The following is a 25,757-nucleotide window of genomic DNA, read 5'->3' on the forward strand; positions in this document are numbered from 1 at the left end:
GCTGTTCTCACTCTCTTCACAGATCCTCACCTCCCCACGCCAGATCTGCCCAAGAACACCGAACCACACTTCAAGACAACAGCCCCTAAAACTCTTGAAGTTTTTATCCCCAGATAATTGGTTTTACGCTTTCTCTCTCATTCTTTCCACATAATATGATTTTATTTTCTCGAAAAATAATCGTTGGGGCCAGGCACAGTGGCCGACACCTGAATTCCCAGCATTTTGGGAGGCGAAGTTGGCAGGCTCATTTGAGGTTACGAGTTGGAAAACAGCCTGGGCAACAGTAAGACCCCCATCTCTACAAGAAAGAATATCAATCAATCAATCAATCAATCAATCATTGTTATCCCCCTCAAGGGATTCTTATCATATGGGCACGGTTCACGTGCTCAGACATGAATCTGATCCTCACACAACCCCTCGATGAGTTTCAGTTATTGTCCTCATGTGGCAGACCAGCAAACTGAAGCACAGGGAGGCAGTGGAACTGAGGTCTGAACTCAACATCAGCCTGGCTCTGGAGATCACAGGCTTAACCTCTGAGCCTCTCAGAAATCAATCGAGGTGGCCTTAATCTTCACGAATAGGACACTGAATCGGCTGTGGCACTGACTAATGTTGATGAAGCACTCAGGAGCTGACAGAGTCCTTTTACATCCCTTGACTCATACGTTCCTCCGAACAGCCTGTGAGCAGGGCCAGCCAGGCCTCACTGCCCACTTCACAGTCCGAAGAATCAAGCCCAGAGACAACGAGACCCACTGGGGCCCGGCCTGCTGCTTCGTCTCGGGGAGCCACCTCCCCTCCCTAACATTACTTACATAATCTATGTAAAGGACACACCTTGTTGTCTCTTTACCTTGCTGTCAATATGCCCCCCATTTAAGATATCCCCCCCCAACACAAGGCACGTGTAGAAAGGAAAATGTCTCTGCATCTCCATCAGATATTCAAATGGATCATATTATAGAATACTGCAAAATGAAAGGAAAGGAAGAAGACGGTACCGATCCCTCAAAAACATCCGAAGTCTAACTCAGGAAACCCTCTTAAGTACTTGTCTAGTTCAAATACATGTTTGGAAGGACACAAGTTCCCCACCTCACTCGGTGTGTGAGCAGACCCCAGCAGTGGGGCCACTCATCACCATGTAAACCAGGAGCACCCTCCCAAGAACCCCAGGTCCCCCACACACACGGCTGTGACTGTCCAGGACTTCTTTGTCCCTCACTGGCCCAGCAGCCTGTTGGGAGTTGTCCACCTGTGTGTGGGTGACCAGCAGCTAACACAGTAGGCGCCTGACGCATGCTGGCCACAGTGAGCCGGCTGGAGGGGCGAGGGTGATATGGGAGCCTGCCTGTCCACGCTCACCCTAGGTTAGGGGCCGCCTGGCTGAGTCATGCGGAGGCCAGGTTTCGACCCCATCCTCTGAACAGAGCTCCTCACATTTCTTAACATTTCAGGTCTGCCAGTGTCCCAGGGTTGCTGATACCCGCGTTGGCTCCTTGAAGCACAGCACTGCCCCTTCCCTGGCTTCGATGATGTGGAATCAGAAGTTGCCACGCCCAGGCAGACCTTGAGCACCCAGAGAGCAGCATTACATCCATCTGAATAAACCGACAGAAAACAACCCCATAACTTAACATAAAATTCCAGATCACAGTTACTGCAAAACAAATACTTGGATTTATGAGCTTGGCTACACTGCTCAGTGAGTTTTAAAAATCAAAATCCACCAGCACAATCAACTAACATAACCCAGACATCCCTGGCATGCAGAAACCTCAAATCCTGACAACCCAGACCATTGAGAAACATCTGGGAGGGGTCCAGGCCGTCTTCCCAGCCACAGAGTTAGAAAACAGGAAGGATTTCAGTCAAAATCCACGAGTAAAGTCCATGTGGAGGCGGCTGAGAAAGGCGATGCATTGCAACAGGGGAGCAGAATTTAGAGACAGGGAAGTGCTACTTCCCATCGGATAACCACCATTGACCAGAAATTATTCAGATGAAATTTGGCCTGGGCGCCTCCTCCCGCTTTGGAGCTTCTGGAAGGTTATGTCATGTTGCCACCTCTCCGGATGGGGAAAGTCTGATGGGAGGGCTGAGTTCAGTGCCCGGGCGGGAGTCAACCCCAGGGTGGGGCTGGGCTTGGCCTCAGGGTGAGGGACTCACCACCTCCAATCGTTCTGGAAAGAACGTTGGAAATAACATCTGCAGCCATTTCACATGGATTTGCCACAGAAGAACTGATCAATGAGCCAGGTGTTTATCTGCACAAATTCATCTGGATTGTCATGCAGCTTACATTCCCTGTGCACCTACTGGGTTCTAGGCCCTTTGCTGAGACTCAGGACACCCAAGAGACAGCAGTGCATCACATCAGAGCAGGGGCAGTCAGCCCAGGGGAGCAGACAGATTCATAAACAAATGATCAGGACTTGGCAAGTTCCTCCATGATCCTGACAATGTCCACACTCCCTGCCCTACCCACCTTCCCAGAATTGCCTGTCCTTCCTCTGTGCTCCCAAGGAGGCTGCAAATATCTCTGATAAAGCACTCCTCACACGGGATCCTGCTGCTGCTCACAACTCCAGCCCACTAGACTCCAAGCCCTTCGAAGCCTTCGTCACCGTGGGCATCGCAATGCACCAGCCACCGCACCTGCTCAGTAAAAGTGTGCTGGTGAGGGTTCTCCCTACAAGACAAGACAGCACTCCACTTTGGGACGGAGGTGTCTGCTCTGTGCACGGGCACCTGGTGAACAACACAGAGCCAGTCCCTCATGCCTCCTGGGCTCCAGCTGAGGGCAGAGAATCACTGCCCCAGTGAACATCCGGATGGCTAGCTAGTCACTGGCCTTGGATAGTACCAGAGGGAAAAGGGCAGATGCTAGGGGACACAGTGACAGGGCAGGGAGGCACCTTCCTGAGGACCTGGTGCTTGAGCTGAAACCTAAAGGATGAGGGGCAGCAGACAGAGCAGTGCCGTTCAACAAAAGGTCAAAAATGAGCCCTGTGCAGCCGGCCTTTCAAAGCACCTGGGGGAGTCAGGAGAGACCAAATAAGGCAGGCACAGCCTCAAAAGGGCCACCATGAGGATGCAGGCACAGGTTCTTCCCACTGGATGGTTTACGGTTTCCCAGAGCTGTTCTCTGAGTACAAATAGGAAAGGCGCGGAGAGGCAAACAGGAGAGTGGATCTCAAAGGCATCCCAGCCTGGCAGACAAAGGGCCAGATCCAGGGAAGCTGGGTTAGGAAGGAGGAATGGGAGGTTTGCAGGGCGATGAAGACGGGGGCCCAGCCTCCAGGAAGAAGGCCATCAAGGGCGGAGCAGCAGGTAGGGCTGGGAGCCGGAGCCTGGCCAGGGGTTCTCCCATTCAGTGGATCTGGGTTACAGGTATCAGCAGGGATGGGATGCCTGCCCCCCAAAAGTGGGGGCACCATATCCCCCTGCCTCCTCAGAGGCAAGCAGGATCATAGATTTGTTGCTTGGATTAAGTTAGAAAACTAACCCTCCGTGCATCAGCAGCCTTTGAAGGCCAAGGGCTCTCGACGGGTGACATTCCCTGGTGTGTCTCCCTAACACATTTCAGATCTGCCCGCCTCTGAGTCGTAAGCCTCTGCACTGGTAGTCAGTCCCACCCACACCCCCAGGCCAGCCTCTGTGTAACTTTCCATCCCCCAGTACTCCTGCTGTGATGATGGGGGCTTATCTCAGCTGCCTCAGCTTGCACCATGACACCTCCTGTCCACAGGGCACCTTGGCCTCAACAGACCACGGCACCTCAGGCTTGGGAGCATCCCCAAACACCTCTTGGTCTCTAGCACACATATTAACTTAACATAACTGAAAAAGCTAATGAAAACAATCATGTCTAAAAGACTTCTGAAATATGGAATCCTGTATGTTTTTTAGAAAGAGTTTCTATTGTTTATTAACATAATTCCTGGATTTACGTGCACAAAAACATGATGTCTCTGTCAGTTTGGGCTACCATTTAAAAATTACCCCAAACTAGGTGGCTTATAAACAGTTGCTTATTTCTCACAGCTCTAGAGGTTGCAAGTCCAAGGTCAAGGCACCACAGATGCGGTGTCTGGGGAGGACTCACTTCCCGGTTCGTACATGGCGCCTCCTTACTGCATCGTCACATAGCCAAAGGGGTGAGGAAGCTTTCTAGGGTCCCTTTCATAAGGTCCCTAATCCCACCCATGAGGCTCCACCCACATAACATAATCACCTCCCCAGGGCCCTACCTCTTAATGCCACCATCCCATGGAGGGTTAGAATGTCAACATAGGAATTCCGGGGAGACACAAACATCCTGACCGTAACACAGGGCACACATGGGGCAGTTCCAAAACACTATCCCACAGAAAGACGAAGGCAGACACTTCTCTAACAGGAGAAGTCCTCAGCATCTCAGTGCACACATGCCCAAGGGCACAACACTCACCACGTTCTTCTTTTTTTTTTTTTTTTTTGAGACGGAGTCTTGCTCTGTCGCACAGGCTGGAGGGCAGTGGCCGGATCTCAGCTCACTGCAAGCTCCGCCTCCCGGATTTACGCCATTCTCCTGCCTCAGCCTCCCGAGTAGCTGGGACTACAGGCGACCGCCACCACGCCCGGCTCGTTTTTTTTTTTTTTGTGTATTTTTTAGTAGAGACAGGGTTTCACCGCGTTAGCCAGGATGATCTCCATCTCCTGACCTCGTGATCTGCCCGCCTCGGCCTCCCAAAGTGCTGGGATTACAGGCTTGAGCCACCGCGCCCGGCCACACTCACCACGTTCTAAAGCCAACAGCACCAGAAACCAGAGGTGGGCGCGTCCCTTGAGTCAGAATGCCTCTGCCTCCAATGGTGCCCATGGGTGCTGTCTCCTCCCAATGCCTCCATCAAGTGCCTTGACTGGGGGTCCCTCCTCGCGGATGGAGCCTGCAAGTGCTCCCTGAAGGGTGGTGGCCTTCCTTCCTCCAGAAGGGGAAGGTTTCTTTCATCTGGGTCGGCTCCCCATTCCTTCTCCTGATAATGGGCCTCCTGCCATGAACTCAACACGACATGCAGCTTCCCAAGCCTACCACATCCTTAGCTTCTGCCAGTTCTCTCTGCAAAAAGCAAATGGCTGCTTGCCACCACTAACCACAAAGAAAGGACCCAGGGAACCATGGGGACAGTCCCTACTGAAGCCCACCAGGCCAGAGGGCTCAAGGCAGAAGAGTTTCACCACACGGGACTGATAAGAGGACAGCAAGGAGTGAGGGAGGAATTCAGACACACACACACAAGAACACACATGCCTGCACTGCATGCACCCAGGCTGGAAAGGTGAGCACAACTCACCACACCACCCCCAGCACTCACAGCCAGCAAGCTCAGGGCAACTCTTTGGGGAGAAGCTGAACCAGCACCTTCTGAAAAGGGGGAACATCCAGGGTGCAGTACAGTGCAGTGCTACCTGCCAGCACGAAGCAGCTGTCTGCTGGGGAGGCGGTGGTCCTGTCCTGCCTCCCTGGCCTGGCAGACCAGGCTCTTTCACGTACAACCCTCCCTGACTCCCAACTCTGCACCACTGGGTCTGCATTTTCATGCCCATTTTAGGGTTGAGAAAATGGGCTTCACAAAAGCCTAACGTCCAAAACTGCCCAGGATGTGAGTGGCACACCCAGAACTTCAACCCACATCCTGATCTCTTTCTACTGCCTCTAGACAAGACATCCCATCCCAGCGGAGGGGCCCAGAGCCACAGACAGGGACACAGGGAGAGCAGGTGTCTGTGTGCCCATAACGCCTGCATCCTGGCTGCCCCTGGACAGGAACCAGTCTACAAAACGCAATGAGAGCAGCAATGTGGCCCTGCGGTGGAAAGTGAGCTGTGGGGGAGGAGGAGGTGAAGAAGAGAGGGATAAACCAGGCATGAGAAGAGGGGTGAAGTCACCTAACATCATAGCTGTCCATGAGTGATTTTCTTCAAGGAATAAAAAAAAGTATGTGCCTTTTTTTTCCCTTGTTACCTCCACTGACCAAGAATCTATTTCACCAATAAGAAAAACCAGTGCTACACTGGGTTTCTTGGAGTAGAGGAGCATTAGCCAAACAGGACAGGAGATAATGCTGCACGAGGCGCTGGCAGCCCTATTGCTTGTCCATGTTGAGTACATGCGGGGTCCTCCAGGCCAAGGTGGGCCTCGAATCCTCGGAGGTGACGCTCTAGGTATCTCGCTGCCTTACACCGAAGCAGAACTCCAGAGAGTTCCAAGAGGAGGTGGGAAAGCATCAGTACCAACAGAAACCAATAGATGGGTCACAGGGCCACCACACTGGGCCTTGTTCTCATGCGTGCCTGGATGTTGCCAGAAGTGTGAAATTTAAACTGTTATCTGGAGAGAGCATGCCTTACTGCATCTTCCTTAACAACCAGATGACACACAGCAAGATAAGCCTGTTGAACATCTTGTCCAGATAGAGCACTATTTATTCTCTTCTCTTTCAAGAACAAAAGCAGCTCCTGTGCGCATGCACGTTTTCCCTGTCTCTGTCTCCCTCAAGATAAGATAATGGACGTCATAGAGCAGCTGAACTCTACAAAGTGGTCTGAACAGGAGGGATGCTCTCACATGTTCCCTCACTACATGGAATATCTGTGCCCTCAAGCAAATGCATTCACGCAGATGCATGCACGCATGCACACACATGGAATCACAGGTGTGTGCACTGCATGTCCTTATATGCATGAAGTCAATCATGCATGTATGCACTGCACCCACACACTCACACACACTCAGGCACATACACACCACTCTGGCAGGCCTCCTCACCCCTCCCTAGTATTTCTGGCAGGCCTCCTCACCCCTCCCTAATATTTCACACACCACAAATTTAAAATGCCACAAAACAGAGTTCACTTGGAACCAGAGGATCAGTCTGGGGTCCTTCCCTGGCCCTTTTGAGTGTGTGCAACTGCAGGACAGAGGAAGAGACTCAAGTCCCAACCCAGGGAAGGCACCAAGACGATGATCCTCCAAGATCAAGAAAGAAGACAGGCTCCCAGCTTTCCAAGACGCACTTGGACGTTTCACAGCTGGAGGCCGGGCTTTCTGCAAGCTCTTCTGTTTCATTGGTTCTATTTACTTTGAAAATAGTCGGCCGGATGCGGTGGCTCAAGCCTGTAATCCCAGCACTTTGGGAGGCCGAGACGGGTGGATCACGAGGTAAGGAGATCGACACCATCTTGGCTAACACGGTGAAACCCCATCTCTACTAAAAAAAGTACAAAAAACTAGCCGGGCGAGGTGGCGGGCGCCTGTAGTCCCAGCTACTCGGGAGGCTGAGCCAGGAGAATGGCGTAAACCCGGAAGGCGAAGCTTGCAGTGAGCTGAGATCCGGCCACTGCACTCCAGCCTGGGTGACAGAGCGAGACTCCGTCTCAAAAAAAAAAAAAGAAAAGAAAATAGTCAATACTACTTAAATGGCAGGAACAGAATACTGAAGTACTAAAAAGGATGTCTGAGATAACTCCTCAGCAAACTCAGTTCTCATTTGTACAAAGGAAAAATTACTCCTCAAGCGATATAACCAACGCAATGCAGCCCAAGCCACTGTGGTAAGTCATGCAAAAGGCCTCTGTGTCTAAGGAGCTCCCTCACTGGATTACACCTCAAGGATGTGTGATGCAGAGGCTAACCAAACACACATGCGGCATCAGCCATGTGAAGCTACCCACAGTGGGTTCCCTTGAGAGCAATCCCAACACCAGTAACAAAACTAAGTGCCACAACACTGGCTGTGCACTGTCTTCCGCCCTTGCAACAGCCCTTACCTTAAGTCCTAGACCCAGAGTGAGGAGACTTTGCCCCTGTCAGGGGCAGGACCAGGACCCAGCTCTGTCTGACCTCTGCCTTTGCTCCTAAATCAGACCTGTCCCCACATAGCACCTGACAGGCAGAAGTCAGTTCATGGGGAACCTTTGGCTGTGCAACTTTGCCGGAGACGTCATCACATGGTGAGGAAGCCGAGAACAAGCAAGCCCACGGTGTCCCTGCTGGTGCCATGCTGCTCATGACAGCTCTCCCAACATCGCCCAGTGGCTCCACAGGCACAGGACCAGGGCTCTCGAATCAACACCAGGCCCTGAGAGCTCTGATTCCCAGACTCTCTGGGCTGCTGGTTTCATGGTTCCAATTCAACCACGACTTTCCTTTTCCTTCTTTTCACACTTGGGAGTCAAAGTTAAGAGACCAAAATTTTAAAATATGAGCATTTCTATGAGAATGACATTCGAAGATGGAGAGACTCCTTAGGTTTCTATTTTTGCCGTGTTCCTGGAAAGGCACAAAGCCCCTACTGGACCCTGTAGGACATGTGGGACACAGAGAGGCCACTATATTTGCCCACAGACATCTTAGAGCAAGCTTGATGGAGGACGCTAGTCCGAGAGCACCGGTGCAATTTCTCATCCCCTTACACCTGCAGGCCCCAAACACAAAGGGCCACCACATTTGGCTGACATGGCCCTCCTGAACTGGACAAGTTATGCAGGGGAATGGCCAGTGACAGGCCACAGCATTCAGAGATGACCAAGATATCACCCAGTGCAGTGCCATTTGCAAATATGGGCTTAAAACACAGTGGCTCACACCTGTAATCCCAGCACTTTGGGAGGCTAAGGCAGGAGAATCACTTGAGGCCAAGAGTTCAAAACCAGCCTGGACAACATAATGATACTCTGTCTCTAAAAAAGTAAGAAAATTAGCTGGGCATGTGGTGCACGCCTACAGTCCAGCTACTGGACAGGGTGAGGTGGGAGGATGGCTGGGGCCCAGGAGGTCAAGGCTGCAGTGAGCCCTGATCACGTCACTGCACTCCCACCTGGATGACAGGTGAGACCCTGTCTCAAAAAAAAAAAAAAAGTTTTGAATCACAGGATGTCATATCAGTTGGCTCAGAGTACACTATAGCTCCTGTTCTCTGCCTTGGATGCAGATCTAGATGAATTACACAGATGGCTCCCTGGTCTTTGGCTTCTACTTAGACACCAGGGTGGCAGGTACCCAGCACTCATCCAACACATTCTTCAGCACTGACTTCTCCAAGGGGCCGAATCATAGGAGGGGCACCCGAGTCTTCTCACGTAGGCTCAGGCCTTTGAACTGTAAAAGAATCCCAAGAGCCCCTTAGAGGCCCCTGGTCACATCCTCAACCCATTAAGGTTTGACTGCATGCATCTTTCCACCATAGGCACCCTACTCTAAAAAGGTCATCAGGGACCACCTGCTGGGGGTCTGCAGGGAGGAAGGCACTGAGGGGGAGGTCCCAACAGCACAGAAGCCTACAGGCTGAGACTCTGCACATTTTCTAGAGGAAATCTCCAACCCTGCAGATGAAATGACCCCAAAGAGCAGCCCCAGCACTCTCCAAGGGCCTCGTCCTCCTAGTGACTCCCTCTGTGTGGTGTACGCCATTGGTCCCCCCAGCAGTCCCTGCCCCCCACCATTCTCACATTCATTGCAGTCACACGTCTCTTACTAGATTTATTAATGCGCAGTCACAAAAAAAGAATTGGCAAGTTCCATTCATTACTTGATGTCTAAATATCAAGTACCAAAGCTGGTGGCTTAGTTTAATGACAGAATCTGAAAGGGGCCATACCAAAATGAACTCAAATTCTAAAAACAGAAAAATTTCATTTGCAAACTTGAGTAAGAGATCTGAAAGTCAAACTAAATAACCTGAGTTATTGACACTTCAGAGCAGACCCCAGAATAAATTATTAATTTACAAACTGCTGCCTCCTCTCCCATCGGGGAACTCTGCTCTTTTTGTAAAAATGTCCTCATGAGCACATATCTGTGTAAATACGGTTGGCCCCTGCTAAGTAAGGGGATGGGGGGAGGGGGATACATAAGCTAAGAAGGGGAATTCCATGATCTAACTTTCGGAAACTCCGGAAAAAAAGTTTTGGTTTTGTTTTTTGTTTGTTTTGCTTTGGATTAATCAGCAAGAGAATCATAAACACAGACTTACCTCGGCATGAAATACCTTGACCGTCAATAATTTGTTTGCAAACTCCACAAACTTTGGATTTTTTAAAGGCCTTGTTCTTAAAAGTGTGCAGACTTGAGGTTAATTCTTCTGGCTGAAAAAGTAAAGGAAGACATTGTCAACGTTTCATCTCATAGTTTGTTTCTTTCTGCTTTTCCTTTTCGGGAGATAATAAATCTAGTGGAATTTGTAAAGAGCAAAAACAGGAACTTCACCAAGCGAACAGAGAACAAGAAACCATCTCGGTGTCTCGGGTCCCAAGACGACCCATGGATACCCTGTTAGCATTCCCAGTTCCAGAGTCCTAGACGGATGTTCACTCTCGCCTAACTCATCCCCACATGGAGTACCTAGAAACAGTACATCAACCAACATCACCACGTGAAAATGCACTCCCTTCCAGACTTGAGCCACAGAGCCACCCACTTCTGGGACCAAGTAATCCACACACACTTCTAGACTCTCAACCCTTTTTTTTTTATTCTGGAAAAGTTAATTAGCAAAACAGCACAATTATGTTATGAGGAAGTCAACTGGCTTTCCTGGTTCAAAGGTGTTCCAGAATCACTACGAAGCTGTTGAGCCTCTCTGAGCTCCTCTGCAGAAGAAGAGACAGTCCAGCCTGTGACACACGTGTGGTTCTTTCTCAAACACAATTACAAGCATTAGCACTTGGGAAAATTAACCACTCAGCTACCTATTCATGTTTATACAGCCAAGGCTCACCACTATATGATAACCTTATAAGAATTCAATTTGCTTTTAGAGGTAAGCACCAATCATACCTATTTGCTGATATGTGACCGTGTATTCTATCAGAACCTAATATCCATATGGATTCACTGAAGCCATTACTCACCCACTGGAATAATTAAATTTCTTTGAAAAGACAAAATGGTATTTAGAATGTGGAATAAATGGTACAACTACTTTAGAAAATAGTTTGACAATTTCTTATAAACTTAAACACACATCTATCCTATGACTCAGCAATTCTATTCTTATTTACACTAAAGAGAAATAAAAGCCTATGTCCACAAGAGAAAGAATGGTCATAACAGCTTTATATAACCCAAATGTCCATCATAAGAACAGATAAAAATAACTATGGTATATCCATACAATGGAATACTGTTCAGGAATATACAAGCACAAACCACTACCAGTGTAACAACATGGATGAACATCAAAAGCATTACCCTAACTGAGAGATGCCAGGTGCAGGAGTACACAGTGATTGACCCAATTTACAGACTGTTCACAAGCAGGCAGTCTACCTTAATAGAAGTAATAATGGTTACCTCGAGGGGTGTGTGTAGTGTCTACAAAGGGCATGAGGAGGCTTTCTGGGTGGAGAAAGTGTTTGAATTACCCTCTGGGTGATGGTTACACAGGGATACCCGTGTATTTAAAGTCATTAAGCTGCATGTGTAAGATTTTTACATTTTACTGTCTAAAGACTTATAAGAAAGTTGAAAATATGTATGTTAATAAAGACGCAATCCTGGAAAAATGCTAGTAATATAGTGTTGAAGATATGGTAAAATAATGTTAAGCTATGTGATAGCATTTTTATTTTTTAAAAAAAAAATAATCGGCCAGGCACAGTGGCTCAGGCCTGTAATCCCAGCACTTTGGGAGGCCGAGGCGGGCAGATCACGAGGTCAGGAGATCGAGAACATCCTGGCTAACACGGTCAAACCCAGTCTCTACTTAAAATACAAAAAATTAGCCAGGTGTGGTGGTGGGCGCCTGTAGTCCCAGCTACTTGGGAGGCTGAGGCAGGAGAATGGCGTGAACCCAGGAGGCGGAGCTTGTAGTGACCTGAGATCGCACCACTGCACTCCAGCCTGGATGACAGAGCGAGACTCCGGCTCAAAAAAAAAAAAAAAAATCTATACGGCCGGGCATGGTGGCTCACACCTGTAATCCCAGCACTTCGGGAGGCTGAGGCAGGTTGATCACCTGAGGTCAGGGGTTCAAGACCAGCCTGGCCAATATGGTGAAACCCCATCTCTACTAAAAATACAAAAATTAGCTGGTCATGGTGGTACATGCCTGTAGTCCCAGCTACTCAGGAGGCTGGGGCAGGAGAATCACTTGAACCCCGGAGGCGGAGGTTGCAGTGAGCCAAGATTGCACCACTGCACTACAGCCTGGGTGACAGAACGAGACTCCATCTACAAACTTCTTCTTTTGATCTGATGTAGTACCAGGAACTGGATTTATCCTCACTTGCAATAACCAAAAATTGTAGAAAATATATGAAAAGCTGTCTTTAAGGCACTACACAGAAAATGGAGAATGGTGATACCTCAAAGACAAGAAAAAACAAAGCAAACTCCACAACTGCCCCTAGATTGCTGCCCTGAGTGAGTTTCCAGGACGTGGCTAAGGAGGAGAGACCCCGGGTTGAGCCCAGAGTACTGCCTGGGTTGGGGAGAAGGCACTAAGAGTCCAGGGAGAAGCAGGCAGCAAGAGTTTGCTAGACAGAGTACCACAGAACAGAGAACTGCAAGGAGCTCTGAAGACCCACCTGCCTGCAGAGGGTCCCTTTCAAGTCTTCAGTTGAGTACTGATGAGTCCAAACACACACACGTGTCTGTGTGTGTGCGCGTGTATGTGTACGCTACCTAAGCTGGGGAAAGAACCACCAGACAGGACTAGAAGAAACAGTGTCCAGTGCTCACACAGAGCTGGAAAGAGTGCCTATTTGATAGACCAGGAAACCTCAAAATTCACGGAGGATTTCATAGAAAACAAAGGATCTTGCCCACTAGAGAGGAATAATTAACTCTAGACTGAGGGAAATAATTAGCTCTAGACTAAATACTCCTCCTGTCTTACCCACCCTATCAGAAAACCACTATCAAAAAGAATCAAACTCTTCCCAAGTAATTTAACTGCAACCCAGAACAAAGCTCAAGAATACCTGCAGGAATACAAATAATATCCAGCACAAAAATACCTAGCCCCAAGGTAAGGTTCTCAGTGTCTACTATCTAGTCTAAAATTATCAGGCACTCAGAGACAGGAAAACATGGCTGATAATAAGAAAAAAAAAAAAAAAAAATCAATCCACTGAAACTGCCCCAGAACTGACAGAGATGTTGGAATTAGCAGGCAAGGATGTTAAAAGGGCTCTTATAACTATTCTATATGCTAGAAAGTTAAGTAGAGACCTGAAAAACATAAAAAGATCCAAATCAAAGAAAACGTAAGAATATGAGATGCAAGATACACTAGATGAGATTACTGGCAGATTAGATCCTGCAGAAGCACAGGTGAATGAACTTGAAGACATCACAGTACAAACCTCCCAACATAAACACACAGAGATGAGACAACCTAAATAAATAAATAAACAAGCATCAGTAAGCTGTGGGAGAACTTTGAACAACATAACATACGTGTAACGGGCACTTTGACGGAGAAGGGCAGGGAAGCGGGGATATTTGAAAAAACAATGGCTGAAACATTTTCAAACCAGGAGGAAAATTATAAACCCACAGATCCAAGAAACTCAAGAAATTTCTTGGCCAAGCCCGGTGGCTCACACCTGTAATCCGAGCACTTTGGGAGGCAGAGGCAGCTGGATCACCTGAGGTCAGGGGTTCCAGACCAGCCTGACCAACACGGTCTACTAAAAATACAAAAAAATCAGCCAGGCATGGTGTCTACTAAAAATACAAAAAGTTAGCCGGGCATAGTGGTGGCACCTGTAATCCCAGCTACTTGGGAGGCTAAGGCAGGAGAATCGCTTGAACCCAGGAGGTGGAGGTTGCAGTGAGCCGAGATCGCACCATTGCACTCTAGCCTGGGCAACGAGAGTGAAACTCTATCTCAAAATATATATATATATATATGTGTCTATATATATAGATATATACATATGTGTCTATATACAGATATATACATATATGTCTATAGATAGATATATATGTCTATATATATGTCTAGCACAAGAAATGTGACAGGAACTACCCCAAGGCATAAGGCATACAATAATCAAATTGCTTAAACCCAGTAACAAAGAGAAAAACCTTAAAAACAACCACGGGGCCAAAAGACACGTTACATGCAGGGGATCAACCATTAGGATAGCAGATTTCTCATTGTTCTAAAAAATGTAAGTGAGAAGACAGCAGTGTAATAGAAAATACCAAAAGATGGACACAAAGAAGAGAACAGACACCAAGGCCTACTTGAGGGTGGAGGGTGGGAGGAGGGTGAAGACTGAAAAACCACCTCCATCGAGTACTATGCTTATTACCTGGGGGAGGAAATAATCTGTACACCAAACCCCCACACACAACTTACCCATATAATAAACCCGCACATGCACCCTAAACCTAAAAGTTAAAAAATAAAAATAAAAATAAAATAAAACAAAATACTGAAAGAAAACCTGTCAATCTAGAATTCTGTACCCAACAAAAATAGCTCTTAAAAATAAAAGTGAACCAAAAACTTCTTAAAATATGTAAAAAAAAAAAAAAAAAGATACACAAATAAAGCCAAAAAATAAATAAATAAATGCCAGCTGACACATACGACATATTAAAGACAGTGCTTGGGCAAAAAGGACATGGCAGATGGAATTATGGCTTTACACCCACAAATGAAGAGCACCAGAAATGCTAATTACACAGGTAAACATATGAGTTTTTCTTACTATTTAAAGCTCATCAAAACATAATTAACTGTTTAAACAATCGTGTAATGTGACATATGACATACGTAAAAGTAAATTTTCTGATGAAATGGCACAAAGTTCAGGAAAGAAGAAAAGGAAATATACTACTGATGACAGCGGTTGCTACCATCACGCTGGCTGCAGCAGGGAGGCGTGGCTGGGGCTGCACTCTCATGGAGAGAGAGATGGGAGTTGGCGTGGGAACTCCCTGGGTGCCACTGCAGCAGCCCAAACTGCAGCTGTAGATACAAACTTCCCTGTGCTCTAGGATGGGGCCAGGAGTAGGCAGAATCTGCCCCCCGCCCGGGGTACAGCTGCAGCTGCCATCCAGGGCTGCAGACCTGGGCCTCCCACTCCACCAAGCAGGCAGGAACCAGGGACAAGCAGGAGCTCCCTGAGTCCAGGCAGCTGTAGCCACCCTCCCAGGCACAGGACCCAGGCATCTCTAAGGCCTGCACCCTTGGGGGCATAGGAAGCCCCCCTCCCATCCCTGCTGGCTCAGGAGTGTCTGTTCTGGCTGCCTGGCTTGTCTCCTCTCCTGGCCCCCCACCTCTGATCTCAGAGCGGGATTGGGGAGTTCCAGGGCCTTGAATGGCAGCAGGAGGCAAAGTCCTGGGCAGACGGGGTGGGTCCTCAGTAAGGCCCCACCTTCAGGCCAGGGAGGGCCTGTAGGCTGGGGACGGGCTGCAGGTCCCACAGACTGGAATGGGGACTCATGGTGCCTCTTGCAGCCCGCCCATGGCCACCCATGGACCAATCAGCAGGCACTTCCTCTCCTCCAAGGGCTTTTCCGGGTTCAGCCAGAGCAAGAGAGAGGACAGAGAGAATGGGGAGACCACAAGAGACCAGCTGCACAGAGAAGCTAACCTCTCTGCTGAGAGCTTCAGAGATCTGCAGAGATATTGGGACTTCCAGCTGCAGAGAGGAACTACCCTCTCCAGGGCCTCCTCTCTGCTGAGAGCAGCAGAGGCCGGGATGACCTGCCTACAGAGAGGAGGACACTGTGGGTCTCCTCTAAGCTGTTTAACACTTAATAAAACTTATCTTCATCTTCTTCACCCTTCCCCTGTCTGCATACCTCATTATTCCTGGACACAGGACAAGAACTCAGGCAAAGACGCCACTGGCCACAGAGGTTTCCAGCCAGAAAATGGACACCCCAAAGATCCCATAACACTATTATAAGGCTCTCGTGGTATTCATGAAGTGGATATAGTATCACTTGAAGGTAGCCTATGATGTTACAGAGGTATAGTATAAACCCTAGAGCAACCACTAAAATCATGAATTATAGGTAATAAGCAAACAAGAGAGATAAAATGAAATAATAAAAAGTATTCAATCCAAATGGCAAAAGGAAATAAAAGAAAAGCAGAACAAATAATAGGTAGGAGAAATAGAAAACAAGTAGCAGGATGACAGATTCAAACATTACCATATTAGTAATCATATTTATGTAAATAGTCTAAATATCTCAATTATAAGTCAACAAAAGTTGTCAGATTTTTTATATATATATATATATATATATATATATATATTTTTTTTTTTTTTTTTTTGAGACAGAGTCTTGCTCTGTTGCCCACGCTGGAGTGCAGTGGCTCAATCTCGGCTCACTGCAACCTCTGCCTCCCAGGTTCAAGCAGTTCTCTGCCTCAGCCTCCCAAGTAGCTGGGATTATAGGTGCCTGCCACCATGCCCGGCTAATTCTTGTATTTTTAGTAGAGACAGGGTTTCACCATGTTGGTGAGGCTGGTCTCAAACTCCTGACCTCATGATCCGCCTACCTCAGCCTCCCAAAGTGCTGGGATTACAGGCGTGAGCCCCCACACCAGGGCATTTTTTTTTTAAGACCAAGGCTAGAAAAGAGAGGTACCCTTGCTGACTTTAATCAAAGGGAAGTTGGAGTGGCTATATTAGACAAAATAGGCTACAGATCAAAGAACATTACCAAGGATATAGAAAGTCCTCTCATAATAATAAAAGGATTGATTCATCAAGAACACATTAACAATCCTAAACATGTAATCACTGATATGGTTTAACTATGTCCCCACCCAAATCTCATCTTGAATTCCCATGTGGTGTGGGAGGGACCCAGTGGGAGGTAACTGAATCATGGGGGCAGGTCTTTCCTGTGCTGTTCTCCTGATAATGAATAATTCTCATGAGATCTGATGGTTTTATAAGGGGGAGTTTCTCCGCATAAGCTCTCTCTCTTTGCCTGCTGCCATGTGAGATGTGCCTTTCACCTTCCAAAATGATTGTGAGGCCTTCCCAGCACGTGGAACTGAGTCCATTAAGCCCTTTTTCCTGTATAAATTGCCCAGTCTCGGGTATGTCTTCATTAGCAGCATGAAAATGGACTAATACAATCACCTAATAAAAAACTTCATGGCCGGGTGTGGTGGCTCATGCCTGTAATCCTAGCACTTTGGGAGGCCGAGGCGGGCGGATGGATCACCTGAGCTCAGGAGTTTAAGACCAATCTGGCCAACACGGCAAAATCCCGTCTCTACTAAAAATACAAAAATTAGCCAGACGTGGTGGCAGGCACCTGTAATCCCAGCTACTTGGGAGGCTGAGGCAGGAGAATCGCTTGAACCGGGGAGGCGGGGACTGCAGTGAGCTGAGATTATGCCATTGCATTCCAGCCTGGGTTGACAGAGTGAGACTCTGTCTCAAAAAAAAAAAAAAAAGGAAAGGAAAGGACAGTGTCCTGAACCAAGCAGAAACCTTCACATAGGTTCTGATACCTACACTACATGCTCCGTGGCCCAGGACAAGTCACAACCTCTCTTAAATAGAAAAGATATCCTCCCCCTCCTGTCTCTTAACAGCTATTATAAATGACCAAATGCTATACCATCTATCAGTTCATAGGAATCACTGGGGCAGTTTTTAAAACAGCTGACCCAGTCTCCACCCAAGACCAATTAAATCAGATCACCTGGAGGTTGAATCAGAACACTGGAATGCTGTCAAACCCCCCCAGCCCCAACTCCATCCCGTGATTCCAATTTGCGGCCAAGACAGAACCACCACTGTATATAACAGACTATTCTATAAGGATCTACATACATTTAAGGCACTGTTATTATGTAGTTGTTACTATGTCGGTATCTGGTTTTTTCAAAGAGATTGCATCCTTTCTGATAACAGAGGTTGTGTGTTCAATGCTCTGCAAAAGAAGGATAATGATGCTGCTAATTATGCAGTTGGTAACACTAGCCAAGTGCTTCTGTGTCATTACCGTAATCACCACTAGTCTACAAACCGCGATGGTGAGATGCAAAACCAAGATGCAGCACCACACAGGCAAAGGATGTGGCATATGGGACTCAGGCCCCATATGCCTCAAGCCCCAGTCTCACGCTCAGACAAGAGTAGCATTCAAACACTTAACAAACACATCTCTCTATTGCAATGCAGCAGCTGGTACATACTTTTCACTCATACTGCAGTTATTTGTGTATACGCCTTCTCTCCTGTGCTAGATTGCAACTTCCTAGATGCAGGACACCAGGCTCTTTCCCCTTTGTCCTCTTAGGGCCCTGCCCAGCGCCTGGCAGACAGTGGACCATGGACCCTCAATTAATATTTGTTGACCAAATGAATTAGCCACAGTCTGTGGGCCAAGGAAAGATACTGTGACCTTTTATTCCTTACAAACACCTTTATTCCAACCAGGGAGAAAGAGGCACTGTTTTCTGCAGCTTTCTTGCCCACTGGTCCACAGCTAGAAAACTTAAAGAGGGAAACAGCAGAAGCGCTGCTGCGAGGGCTCAGCCATTTGAATTGCTGGATCCCTGAGGAGTTCATTTAAGATAGTGTAATAACATCTGCTCACGCTTCATCTGTACATAACATCTCTATTGTGAAATGAGACCAGACGGGATTAGACTGCCCTTGTTTTCACCTGATACTGTGCTTTCATTTCTCCCAAAGGGGGAGAGGAGGCAGCAATGCTGAAGTATTTAGCAGGCTCAGTTCAGGAATCTAAATTGCACTTAATTGTTAGGAACAAAATGTTGGAAGGGTAGAAAGCAGGCTGCTGGTTCCACAAGGACTCCCTGAGGGGGACACAGTAATTAGTGCTGGTCTTGATTGTGAGGTCTCTTTTCAGAAAGAAAAATCTCTGCAAAATTGAACAGGGAGGTGCTCCACATGAATGCTCCACTCTGCCGAAATGCAAAACCGCAGGGACCTCTCGGATAGGTTCTCCCGGCTAAAGGTCGCCTGGCAAAATGGTTACACACGCAAAAGTGCAAAGCTGCATCAGCACAATCCCTGCTATGTTTTCCTTTCAGGAAATATTCAGCTCCACCGTAGTAAAAGGATTTAGGTGGGCATTCAGGCACCTGGGAAACCTTCAGAGGCATTCTAGAGAGGCAGGCACTGATGAAAAACACATTCCCAGCCCAACTTTACTCTGACATTAAACAGCCAGGAACACTTCCGGGCCTCGGGGATATTTCCCAGCCCACAGGGAGCCAGTATCTGGGGCAAGAGGGACACCCTCCACATCCAGCACATATTGTTCCCACACTTCCAGGCAGCAGCGTTTGACCACTAAACTTTAAGAGGGAACGCAGTACACCTCAAGTAACTAGCTGAAATTTTAAGTTTTTCACTCCACAGAGCCTTACAAAAGTTTCAGAAAAACAAATGCAATAAATTCCTGATTGTTAGACTTAGGGAAAGGGCGCTGAACCTAGCGGGAGCCAACCAGGACGGCTCTGTTTAATTCAAACACCGTGAAGGGCCGTCCTGTGGACCGCAGAGCGCCGCTGGAATCCATGCGGTCCCCAGGGAACCTGTAAGGATTCCTACATCCCAGCGCATCCCCCACATTATTGAAGAGCTAAAATGCCCTTTACCTTTGCAAGAAACACGCGAGGGACAGCAGGTCTGTGTAATGGCCAGAATCCCAATTCCATTGCAGGGAAAGGAAACCAAGAAGCCTTTTCAAGAGGCTGTTGGGTTGGAAAGAGCTAAGCCTGGACCCTCTTCCACGCTTACCAGAAGCCGCTCCCACTAGGCAAAGCTCCACTGGCCCTCTCGCTCCTTGTCCTGCGCGCACACACACAAGGGTACACACGCAACCACCAGGACTCTGGCACGGACCAGCGTACACATGCCTGTACACACAGACGCGCGCTCACAAGCACGCACGCGTGGACGTGCAGACGGGGGTGCACAAACACACACCGACATACGCGCACTGACAAGGGCACACGCATACACATGAGCACAGGCGGGTACACACCGGCACAGCGTCCACGGGCACCAGCGCACACCCGGCGCAGCCCACGTGCGTGCAGCCCTGAAGGCGCCCGCGCCTCGCGCCCCCGGCCCCGCACCCCAGCTCCGGGCCGCACTCACCTGACGCCGGCGCCGGCGCGCCCGAGTTCCGCGCGCGAACCCTCCCGGTGGCCCGGGGGTCAAGGCGCGCAGCCGCATGGCCGCCCCTGCCGCCCGCGGGGAGCCCGGCCCGGCCAGGCGAGGACCCCTCCCCAGTGGCGGTCGGGGCAGAGGATGCCTCCCGAGTTCCCTGCGGACACAAGTCCCAGCAAATGGCCAACACGGGAGGAGCGAAGGGCTCTCCGTGGCCGCCGGCCCAGGTCCCAGCCGCGCGCCGCCGCCTCCACGGCCACTCCTGCCCGTCAGAAGTCAGACGCCGGGAACAAAAGGCAGGCTCGAGAGCACGGTCCCGCACGGCGTCCCTACATCTGACACGAATTAGCCCTCCCTCCCCCGCCCGCCCCAACCGCAGCTCCGAGCTAGCGCGGAGGCACAGGCTGAGCCGCCAAACACTGGAAAAGTGGGTGAAGAAACGCCTTCCAGGCGGAGGGAGCAGGGTATTGCAGCCGCCATCTGACTGGAATTACGGACGCGCGGAGCTTGGTGCAGGGTTCAGCTTTACTAGGATTTCAAACCTCTCCGAGAACGCTGGCGAGGGGCTTAAAAGAATCAAAACCGGGCACGCTCTTCGACTTTCGGAATTTCTAAATCTTAACTATTATCCAGTCAACTCTGCATCTGTAATGAGCAGTAATCTGCACTACCCTGGTAATCTACACTGGCAAACAGGGCATTTGGAGTGGAAAACAGGGAAACACCGAGGCAGAAAGGCTTTTTTTCTAATTTGCCTTTTCAACTAGGAAATACTAGGAGCCTGGCCTTGCAAAGGACACGCCTAACCAGGTGAGGATTTCAAGCAAAGCTCAAAGCACAGGACCGCCCGGGGCCTTGCACACCTGGGGGCTGGGCTGCACCTCCCTGCCCCCCTCCCTATCTCACAGCCCCTCCCTCCCCTCCACCCCCCCCCCCCCCCCCCACCCCCGCCGTCCTGCTCCTGGCAAATCAGGAAAATTCACAGCAGATCTCGAGTCCTGTCTTCCTTTATAGGTCTGCGATTTTAGAAGGAAATTAGAAACCCGAGGTTCAGGAGGTGAAGATGACAGGGTGATGGAAGAAGATGGACAAGCCAGGATCCTGAAGGAAGGGTCACTTAGAAACGCCAGGAGGAGAGGTGGGCAAGATCCACAGGCAGATCCCTCCTTTCAACGCCTGTCGGACTTCACCAGCCTTCCCGGGGCAGTGGATCTTGGCTGTCTACAAGAAGCTTTGTGGCAAGACTGAAAATAAAAGATCATGTTCAAGATGAAGCCACTGCCTGTGGTCTGTGGGGGGCAGGGGAAGAGATCCCTGCCTCAGAGTAGGATAGGGGGCCTTCTAGCCTCAGGCCAGCTAACCCTGTACTCCTACTACCGGCCTTCACTCCAGGCCCAGCCTAGGGGTAGTGTCCCAGAGCTCAGCCTTTGTGGCTCCAACACTCCAACTTCGGATCTACAACTCCACGTGCAACTCCACGTGCAACTCCACATGCCTTGGATGTGGGGAGCAGTATGGGTGGGCTAAGTCGTGGCCTTTATGGCTGACATATGTGCAAATTCCAGCCATCAATTCAACTGGCCGACGTTAACCTCTCAAGTTCTGGCACTAAATATCCATCTTTCCGTTTGTGCAGTAGAAGAGCAAAGCTGCTCTTCAACTTTCAACTACAAAGGAAAAAACCTCCTCCTAGAACACACCATTCTGGGTTCCAATTCCTCACTAAATCATCACCTGGCAGACAAGCAGGCATTCTCATTTCCCCCTGTCCTTCAAATGACATCATTACTCACCTTTTTCTATATTCATTCCTTCCTTCATTTTCCTGTATTCATTCATCATTTTTTTCCTATAGCGTATCCAAACTGTAGTTTTTTCAAATGTCTTTCCCTGAGAACACATCTGTATCATATTCATTCCAGATTCCTTCACATCTGACACAATACCAGGTACACAGAAGTGTCTACAAACAGCTAAGAACAGGACATGCTGCTGTCGTGGTTTACCCAAGACAAACATGCCCAGAGGTCAGCTGGATCTACCACCGCCCTTACCACGGTGCCCACGGGAACCGGCCGAAGAAATCTGAATTCAGCAATGAACAGATAGCTCCCAGCAGGATAAAACTCCTCCAACCTGAGTACCAGGATTCACACTCTCTGGGGTCCACCCAGGAACAATGGTCAGGAGCACAGGCCAGCCCACTGCCCATGCAAGCCAGAGTGGAAGGCAAATAGGTGAAGGTGGCTTTTTATTACAGGGATACCCTGAATCTGCTCTTACTTATTTAAAAGGGTAGCCATTCAGAAAACTCCCATACTTCATTACTAGTAACAAATAACATGCATGTGATAAACCTCCCGAGTGAGGACAACAAACTGATTTTTCACTGGCAAGAAACTGCTCAATCCTAAGGCCAATCCAAATTCTCCAGCAGGCCACGTCTCCAGCCCCTCTCCCTGCCCCCCTCTGACCTCCTCCTGCCAGGCTTGCAATCTAGGCTCTTACACTCCAGGGTCCTTCTGCTTTGCGCCCTTGGGCTCACCTGGGGCTTCTCCCATTCTCCTTGCTGGCTGAAAACCGCTGTCCTGGGCTCAGTTGAAGATCCGCCTCCCATCTGACCTCCCAGACTGGTTAATCATCCTCCATGGCTGAGCCACCCAAGGATGGTTGGGGCCCTGACCCTCTAGTGTGGTCATAAGTCTTGTGCCTCCAATAGGAAGTCCTAACCTTGTCTGGGATTTTCCACACACAGCACCAAGCAGGAGCAATAAACACTGGTGCAGGAATGAAAACATTCTGCTTTGCTGTATTTCTACCGCATCAACACTGGTGTTCACTGCCTGTCTCAGACCACACCCTTCTGAGTCCTCCCAGAAGTAAGCTGTAGCTGAGGGTCTGGGGATACAAAGGGACTCAGAAGCCAGGGCAGGTGGGGGCCAACTCCTCCAGGCACAGACCCTCACCTCAAAACTTGGGTGGCAGACTGGCCTCACTCCATCTTAAGGCCATAGTGAGCTCTATGCTGCTACCCAGCTTCCGATTTTCTTCATGCTTTGCCACAGTCCTCTGTGCTTTTTACTGGCCGGGTTGTCTCACCCTAGCTTCTGACTGCACCTGGTTCCCAGGAACAAAACGAGGTTCTTCCCTGGGAGGCTGGATTCCAGACAGCTAAGGCAGACATCAGCAAACCAGGCATCAGGAAGAGAGGCTACATCTCAACCTGGATTGGAAACCCAGCTGGAACTGGGGACATGAGCCCTTCCATGAGTCAGACTTTAACACCAAGTACAAGGTTCCCTGGGAGAGAGCTGAGGGGCCACTCATGCCTCTGTTTTGTCATTGGAAACTGGAGGCTGCTCCTATGCGTCCATTCCCACACACGATCATGCATTCACCCACAGATATGTGAGCAGCGTGTGTGCTTGGTGTCAGAGGAAATACAGCGGCTGGCTCACCCCGCCCCTCCCAGAGGGATGATCTACACACAGCATTAAGAGGGGGCACGGAGTCCCCAGATCATAGAAAGAACTCGGCGAGTGGGCTGTGACTTGAAGCAGAAGCAGGCACTTTCCAGACAGGAAAAGAGGTGAGGAGAGTCAAAGGTGGTAAGGCACCGTGTTGTTGGTGAACTGGCCAAAGGCTGGGTGGCTAATGCACAGCTGTGTTGGGACGCTGAGGGTAGACAGGGCTCAAGAAGCAAGACAGGGTGGTGAGCAGAATTGCACAAAGCAGTGACAAGGGAGGAGGCCCTGGTACTGAGCTGGGCTGGACTCCAAGGTCACAGGGGGCTCTAACTGGCAAAAAGGAAAAAGCATCACAGGTGCATGTTCATCCTGGAGGACTCCCTGGCAGCCCTGGGAGGACACTCAGGAGAAAGCAGGAGTGGACATGGAAACTCTAGGTAAGAGAACCTCAGCCTCGGGCAACAGCCCTAGAAACACAGATAAATGTACAGGGGAGAGGACGGCCACAGCAGTGGAGAGGTGACAGAAGATTGGTTATGCACAGGAAGATTGAGCATAAGGATCTGTGAGAAGAAAAATGGGAGCCACCTTCCTTTCCATTGGGGAGGAGCTTGCTGGTCTAGAAAGGGGAGCATTATAGTAAGCCCTGTGTTGGAAGACAGGAATCAGATATTGGTGTGACTCACAGTTTCCAATCTAGAGATGTAGATACATCTAGAAATCAAAGTAGATGTGAATGTGTATATACGCACCAGTGCACACACACACACACACAGAGATACTCCCAGCTCTGTCCTTGGAGCGGGGGGAGCTGGCTTCCAGTCCCTGCGGTGAGGGGGCTTTCACCCAGGCTCTTACTGACCCAGCGACATCCTAGGGGACAAGGAGTCCACCTCCCAGAGTGGTGTTAATAATCAAAGATGTCATTGGAGTCACCCCCAATGAGCCTGAAATCTCTTCTCTTTGGCCAGAAAGTAAGAGAGCACTCACAGAACAATGGGTATGTAACAAAAAGACACAGGGGCTAGCCCGTAGAGGCTCCCACCCACCAGGCAAACTATAAATGACTTGGACATCAAATTAGTGATAATATTGGATTACGACCCCTTGAATACAATACGAATCCAAGAGTCTTTGAGTCCCTACTGATAGAAGTAAATGACCGCACATGCTGAAAGCCTATGTGGTCTCAAAGTACCTCCCCACTTGGTGGAGGAGGAGAAGGAGAATAGCAGGAGACAGTCTCAGAGAGGCAATGGGAGGCCTGGGAGCCAGTTATTAGGAAGGGTAAAGGTCTCAGCTTACACGTCGTGAGATGGGAGACTCGGGAGTTTTGTGTGGTGGAGAGACAGGATCTAACAGGCTGTCACTGGTTGACCTTTAGAGAGAACACATAGTCTCTAAATACTTTCCTTTATCCAGTCGGGTGGAAGCAGGACTTAAAAGCAATATTGCTTTGTACTTTACACGATGCTGTTTCTCATGAAAATCACACACTCAGTAGATACGTGATGAATGAGAGTCCACTGGTCACAGAGGAGAGTGCATTTATTCCACCAGTTTAACCAAAATGTCTCTATAAAAGGGAAAAGAGTAAGTCAACAACAGAGAAGGCTTCAATCTCCACCTAATCAAGGAGTCAAGATGACCATGACCTTGGATGGGACAAGCCTGTGATTCAGAGATGAGAACACGCATTACCACTGGGCGTTTCTGCAGAGAGGCATCATCTAAACCAAATCCTCAGCACACCTTGGCCAGACAACCCAAGGGAGGGGTGGAGAGTCCAAATCCTTAGTCCCTCTGACGTGTGCTCACAGAGCCCCTGCCCTGGCAGGATCCAGCCCTGATTCTCCATTCCTAGTCTGCAGTTGGGGCCCCCAGACACTCTGAGCAGATGACTCCCAGCTTTCCTCTACCCACTACATGCCCGTCGACACGAAATCTGACGTGGCCAGTCCCACTGCTCCATGGCTTGAGGGTGTTTGAGTGTGAGGGAGTTCCTATGTGCCACCTAAAGCACATCTAAAAGTACTTTGCGGCCAAGCGCGGTGGCTCATGCCTATAATCCCAACACTTTGGGAGGCTGGGGCGGGCAGATCACGAGGTCAGGAGTTCGAGACGAGTCTGGCCAACATAGTGAAACCCCGTCTC

At 49.2% G+C, this 25,757-nt stretch overlaps 1 protein-coding gene and 1 long non-coding RNA gene across 12 annotated transcripts in view; one reads left to right on the plus strand and one right to left on the minus strand.

Moving 5' to 3' along the window:
- The window catches only part of TNS3 (tensin 3), a 309,033-nt gene that overhangs the window by 241,049 nt on the left and 42,227 nt on the right, over positions 1-25,757 (minus strand). For 9 of the 11 annotated variants that reach the window (XM_031665397.1, XM_031665393.1, XM_031665405.1 and 6 more), the window contains one exon: positions 10,026-10,137. Coding sequence is in view for 2 of the 11 variants with exons in the window: in XM_031665393.1 (XP_031521253.1) it covers positions 10,026-10,137 (112 nt within the window). In the remaining 9 variants the exon portion in view is untranslated. Of the gene's footprint in view, positions 1-10,025; positions 10,138-20,124; positions 20,149-22,681; positions 25,706-25,757 lie in introns of those variants that run through there. The other 2 variants (XM_031665392.1, XM_031665391.1) reach the window with 2 other exon arrangements.
- LOC108584994 lies at positions 20,371-21,410 on the plus strand. The gene is made up of 2 exons (XR_001900741.3): positions 20,371-20,946; positions 21,151-21,410. It is a non-coding gene; the product is annotated as an uncharacterized LOC108584994 (long non-coding RNA).

Source organism: Papio anubis, chromosome 4, assembly GCF_008728515.1.
Source record: "Papio anubis isolate 15944 chromosome 4, Panubis1.0, whole genome shotgun sequence".
Classification (NCBI taxonomy): Eukaryota; Metazoa; Chordata; class Mammalia; order Primates; family Cercopithecidae; genus Papio; species Papio anubis.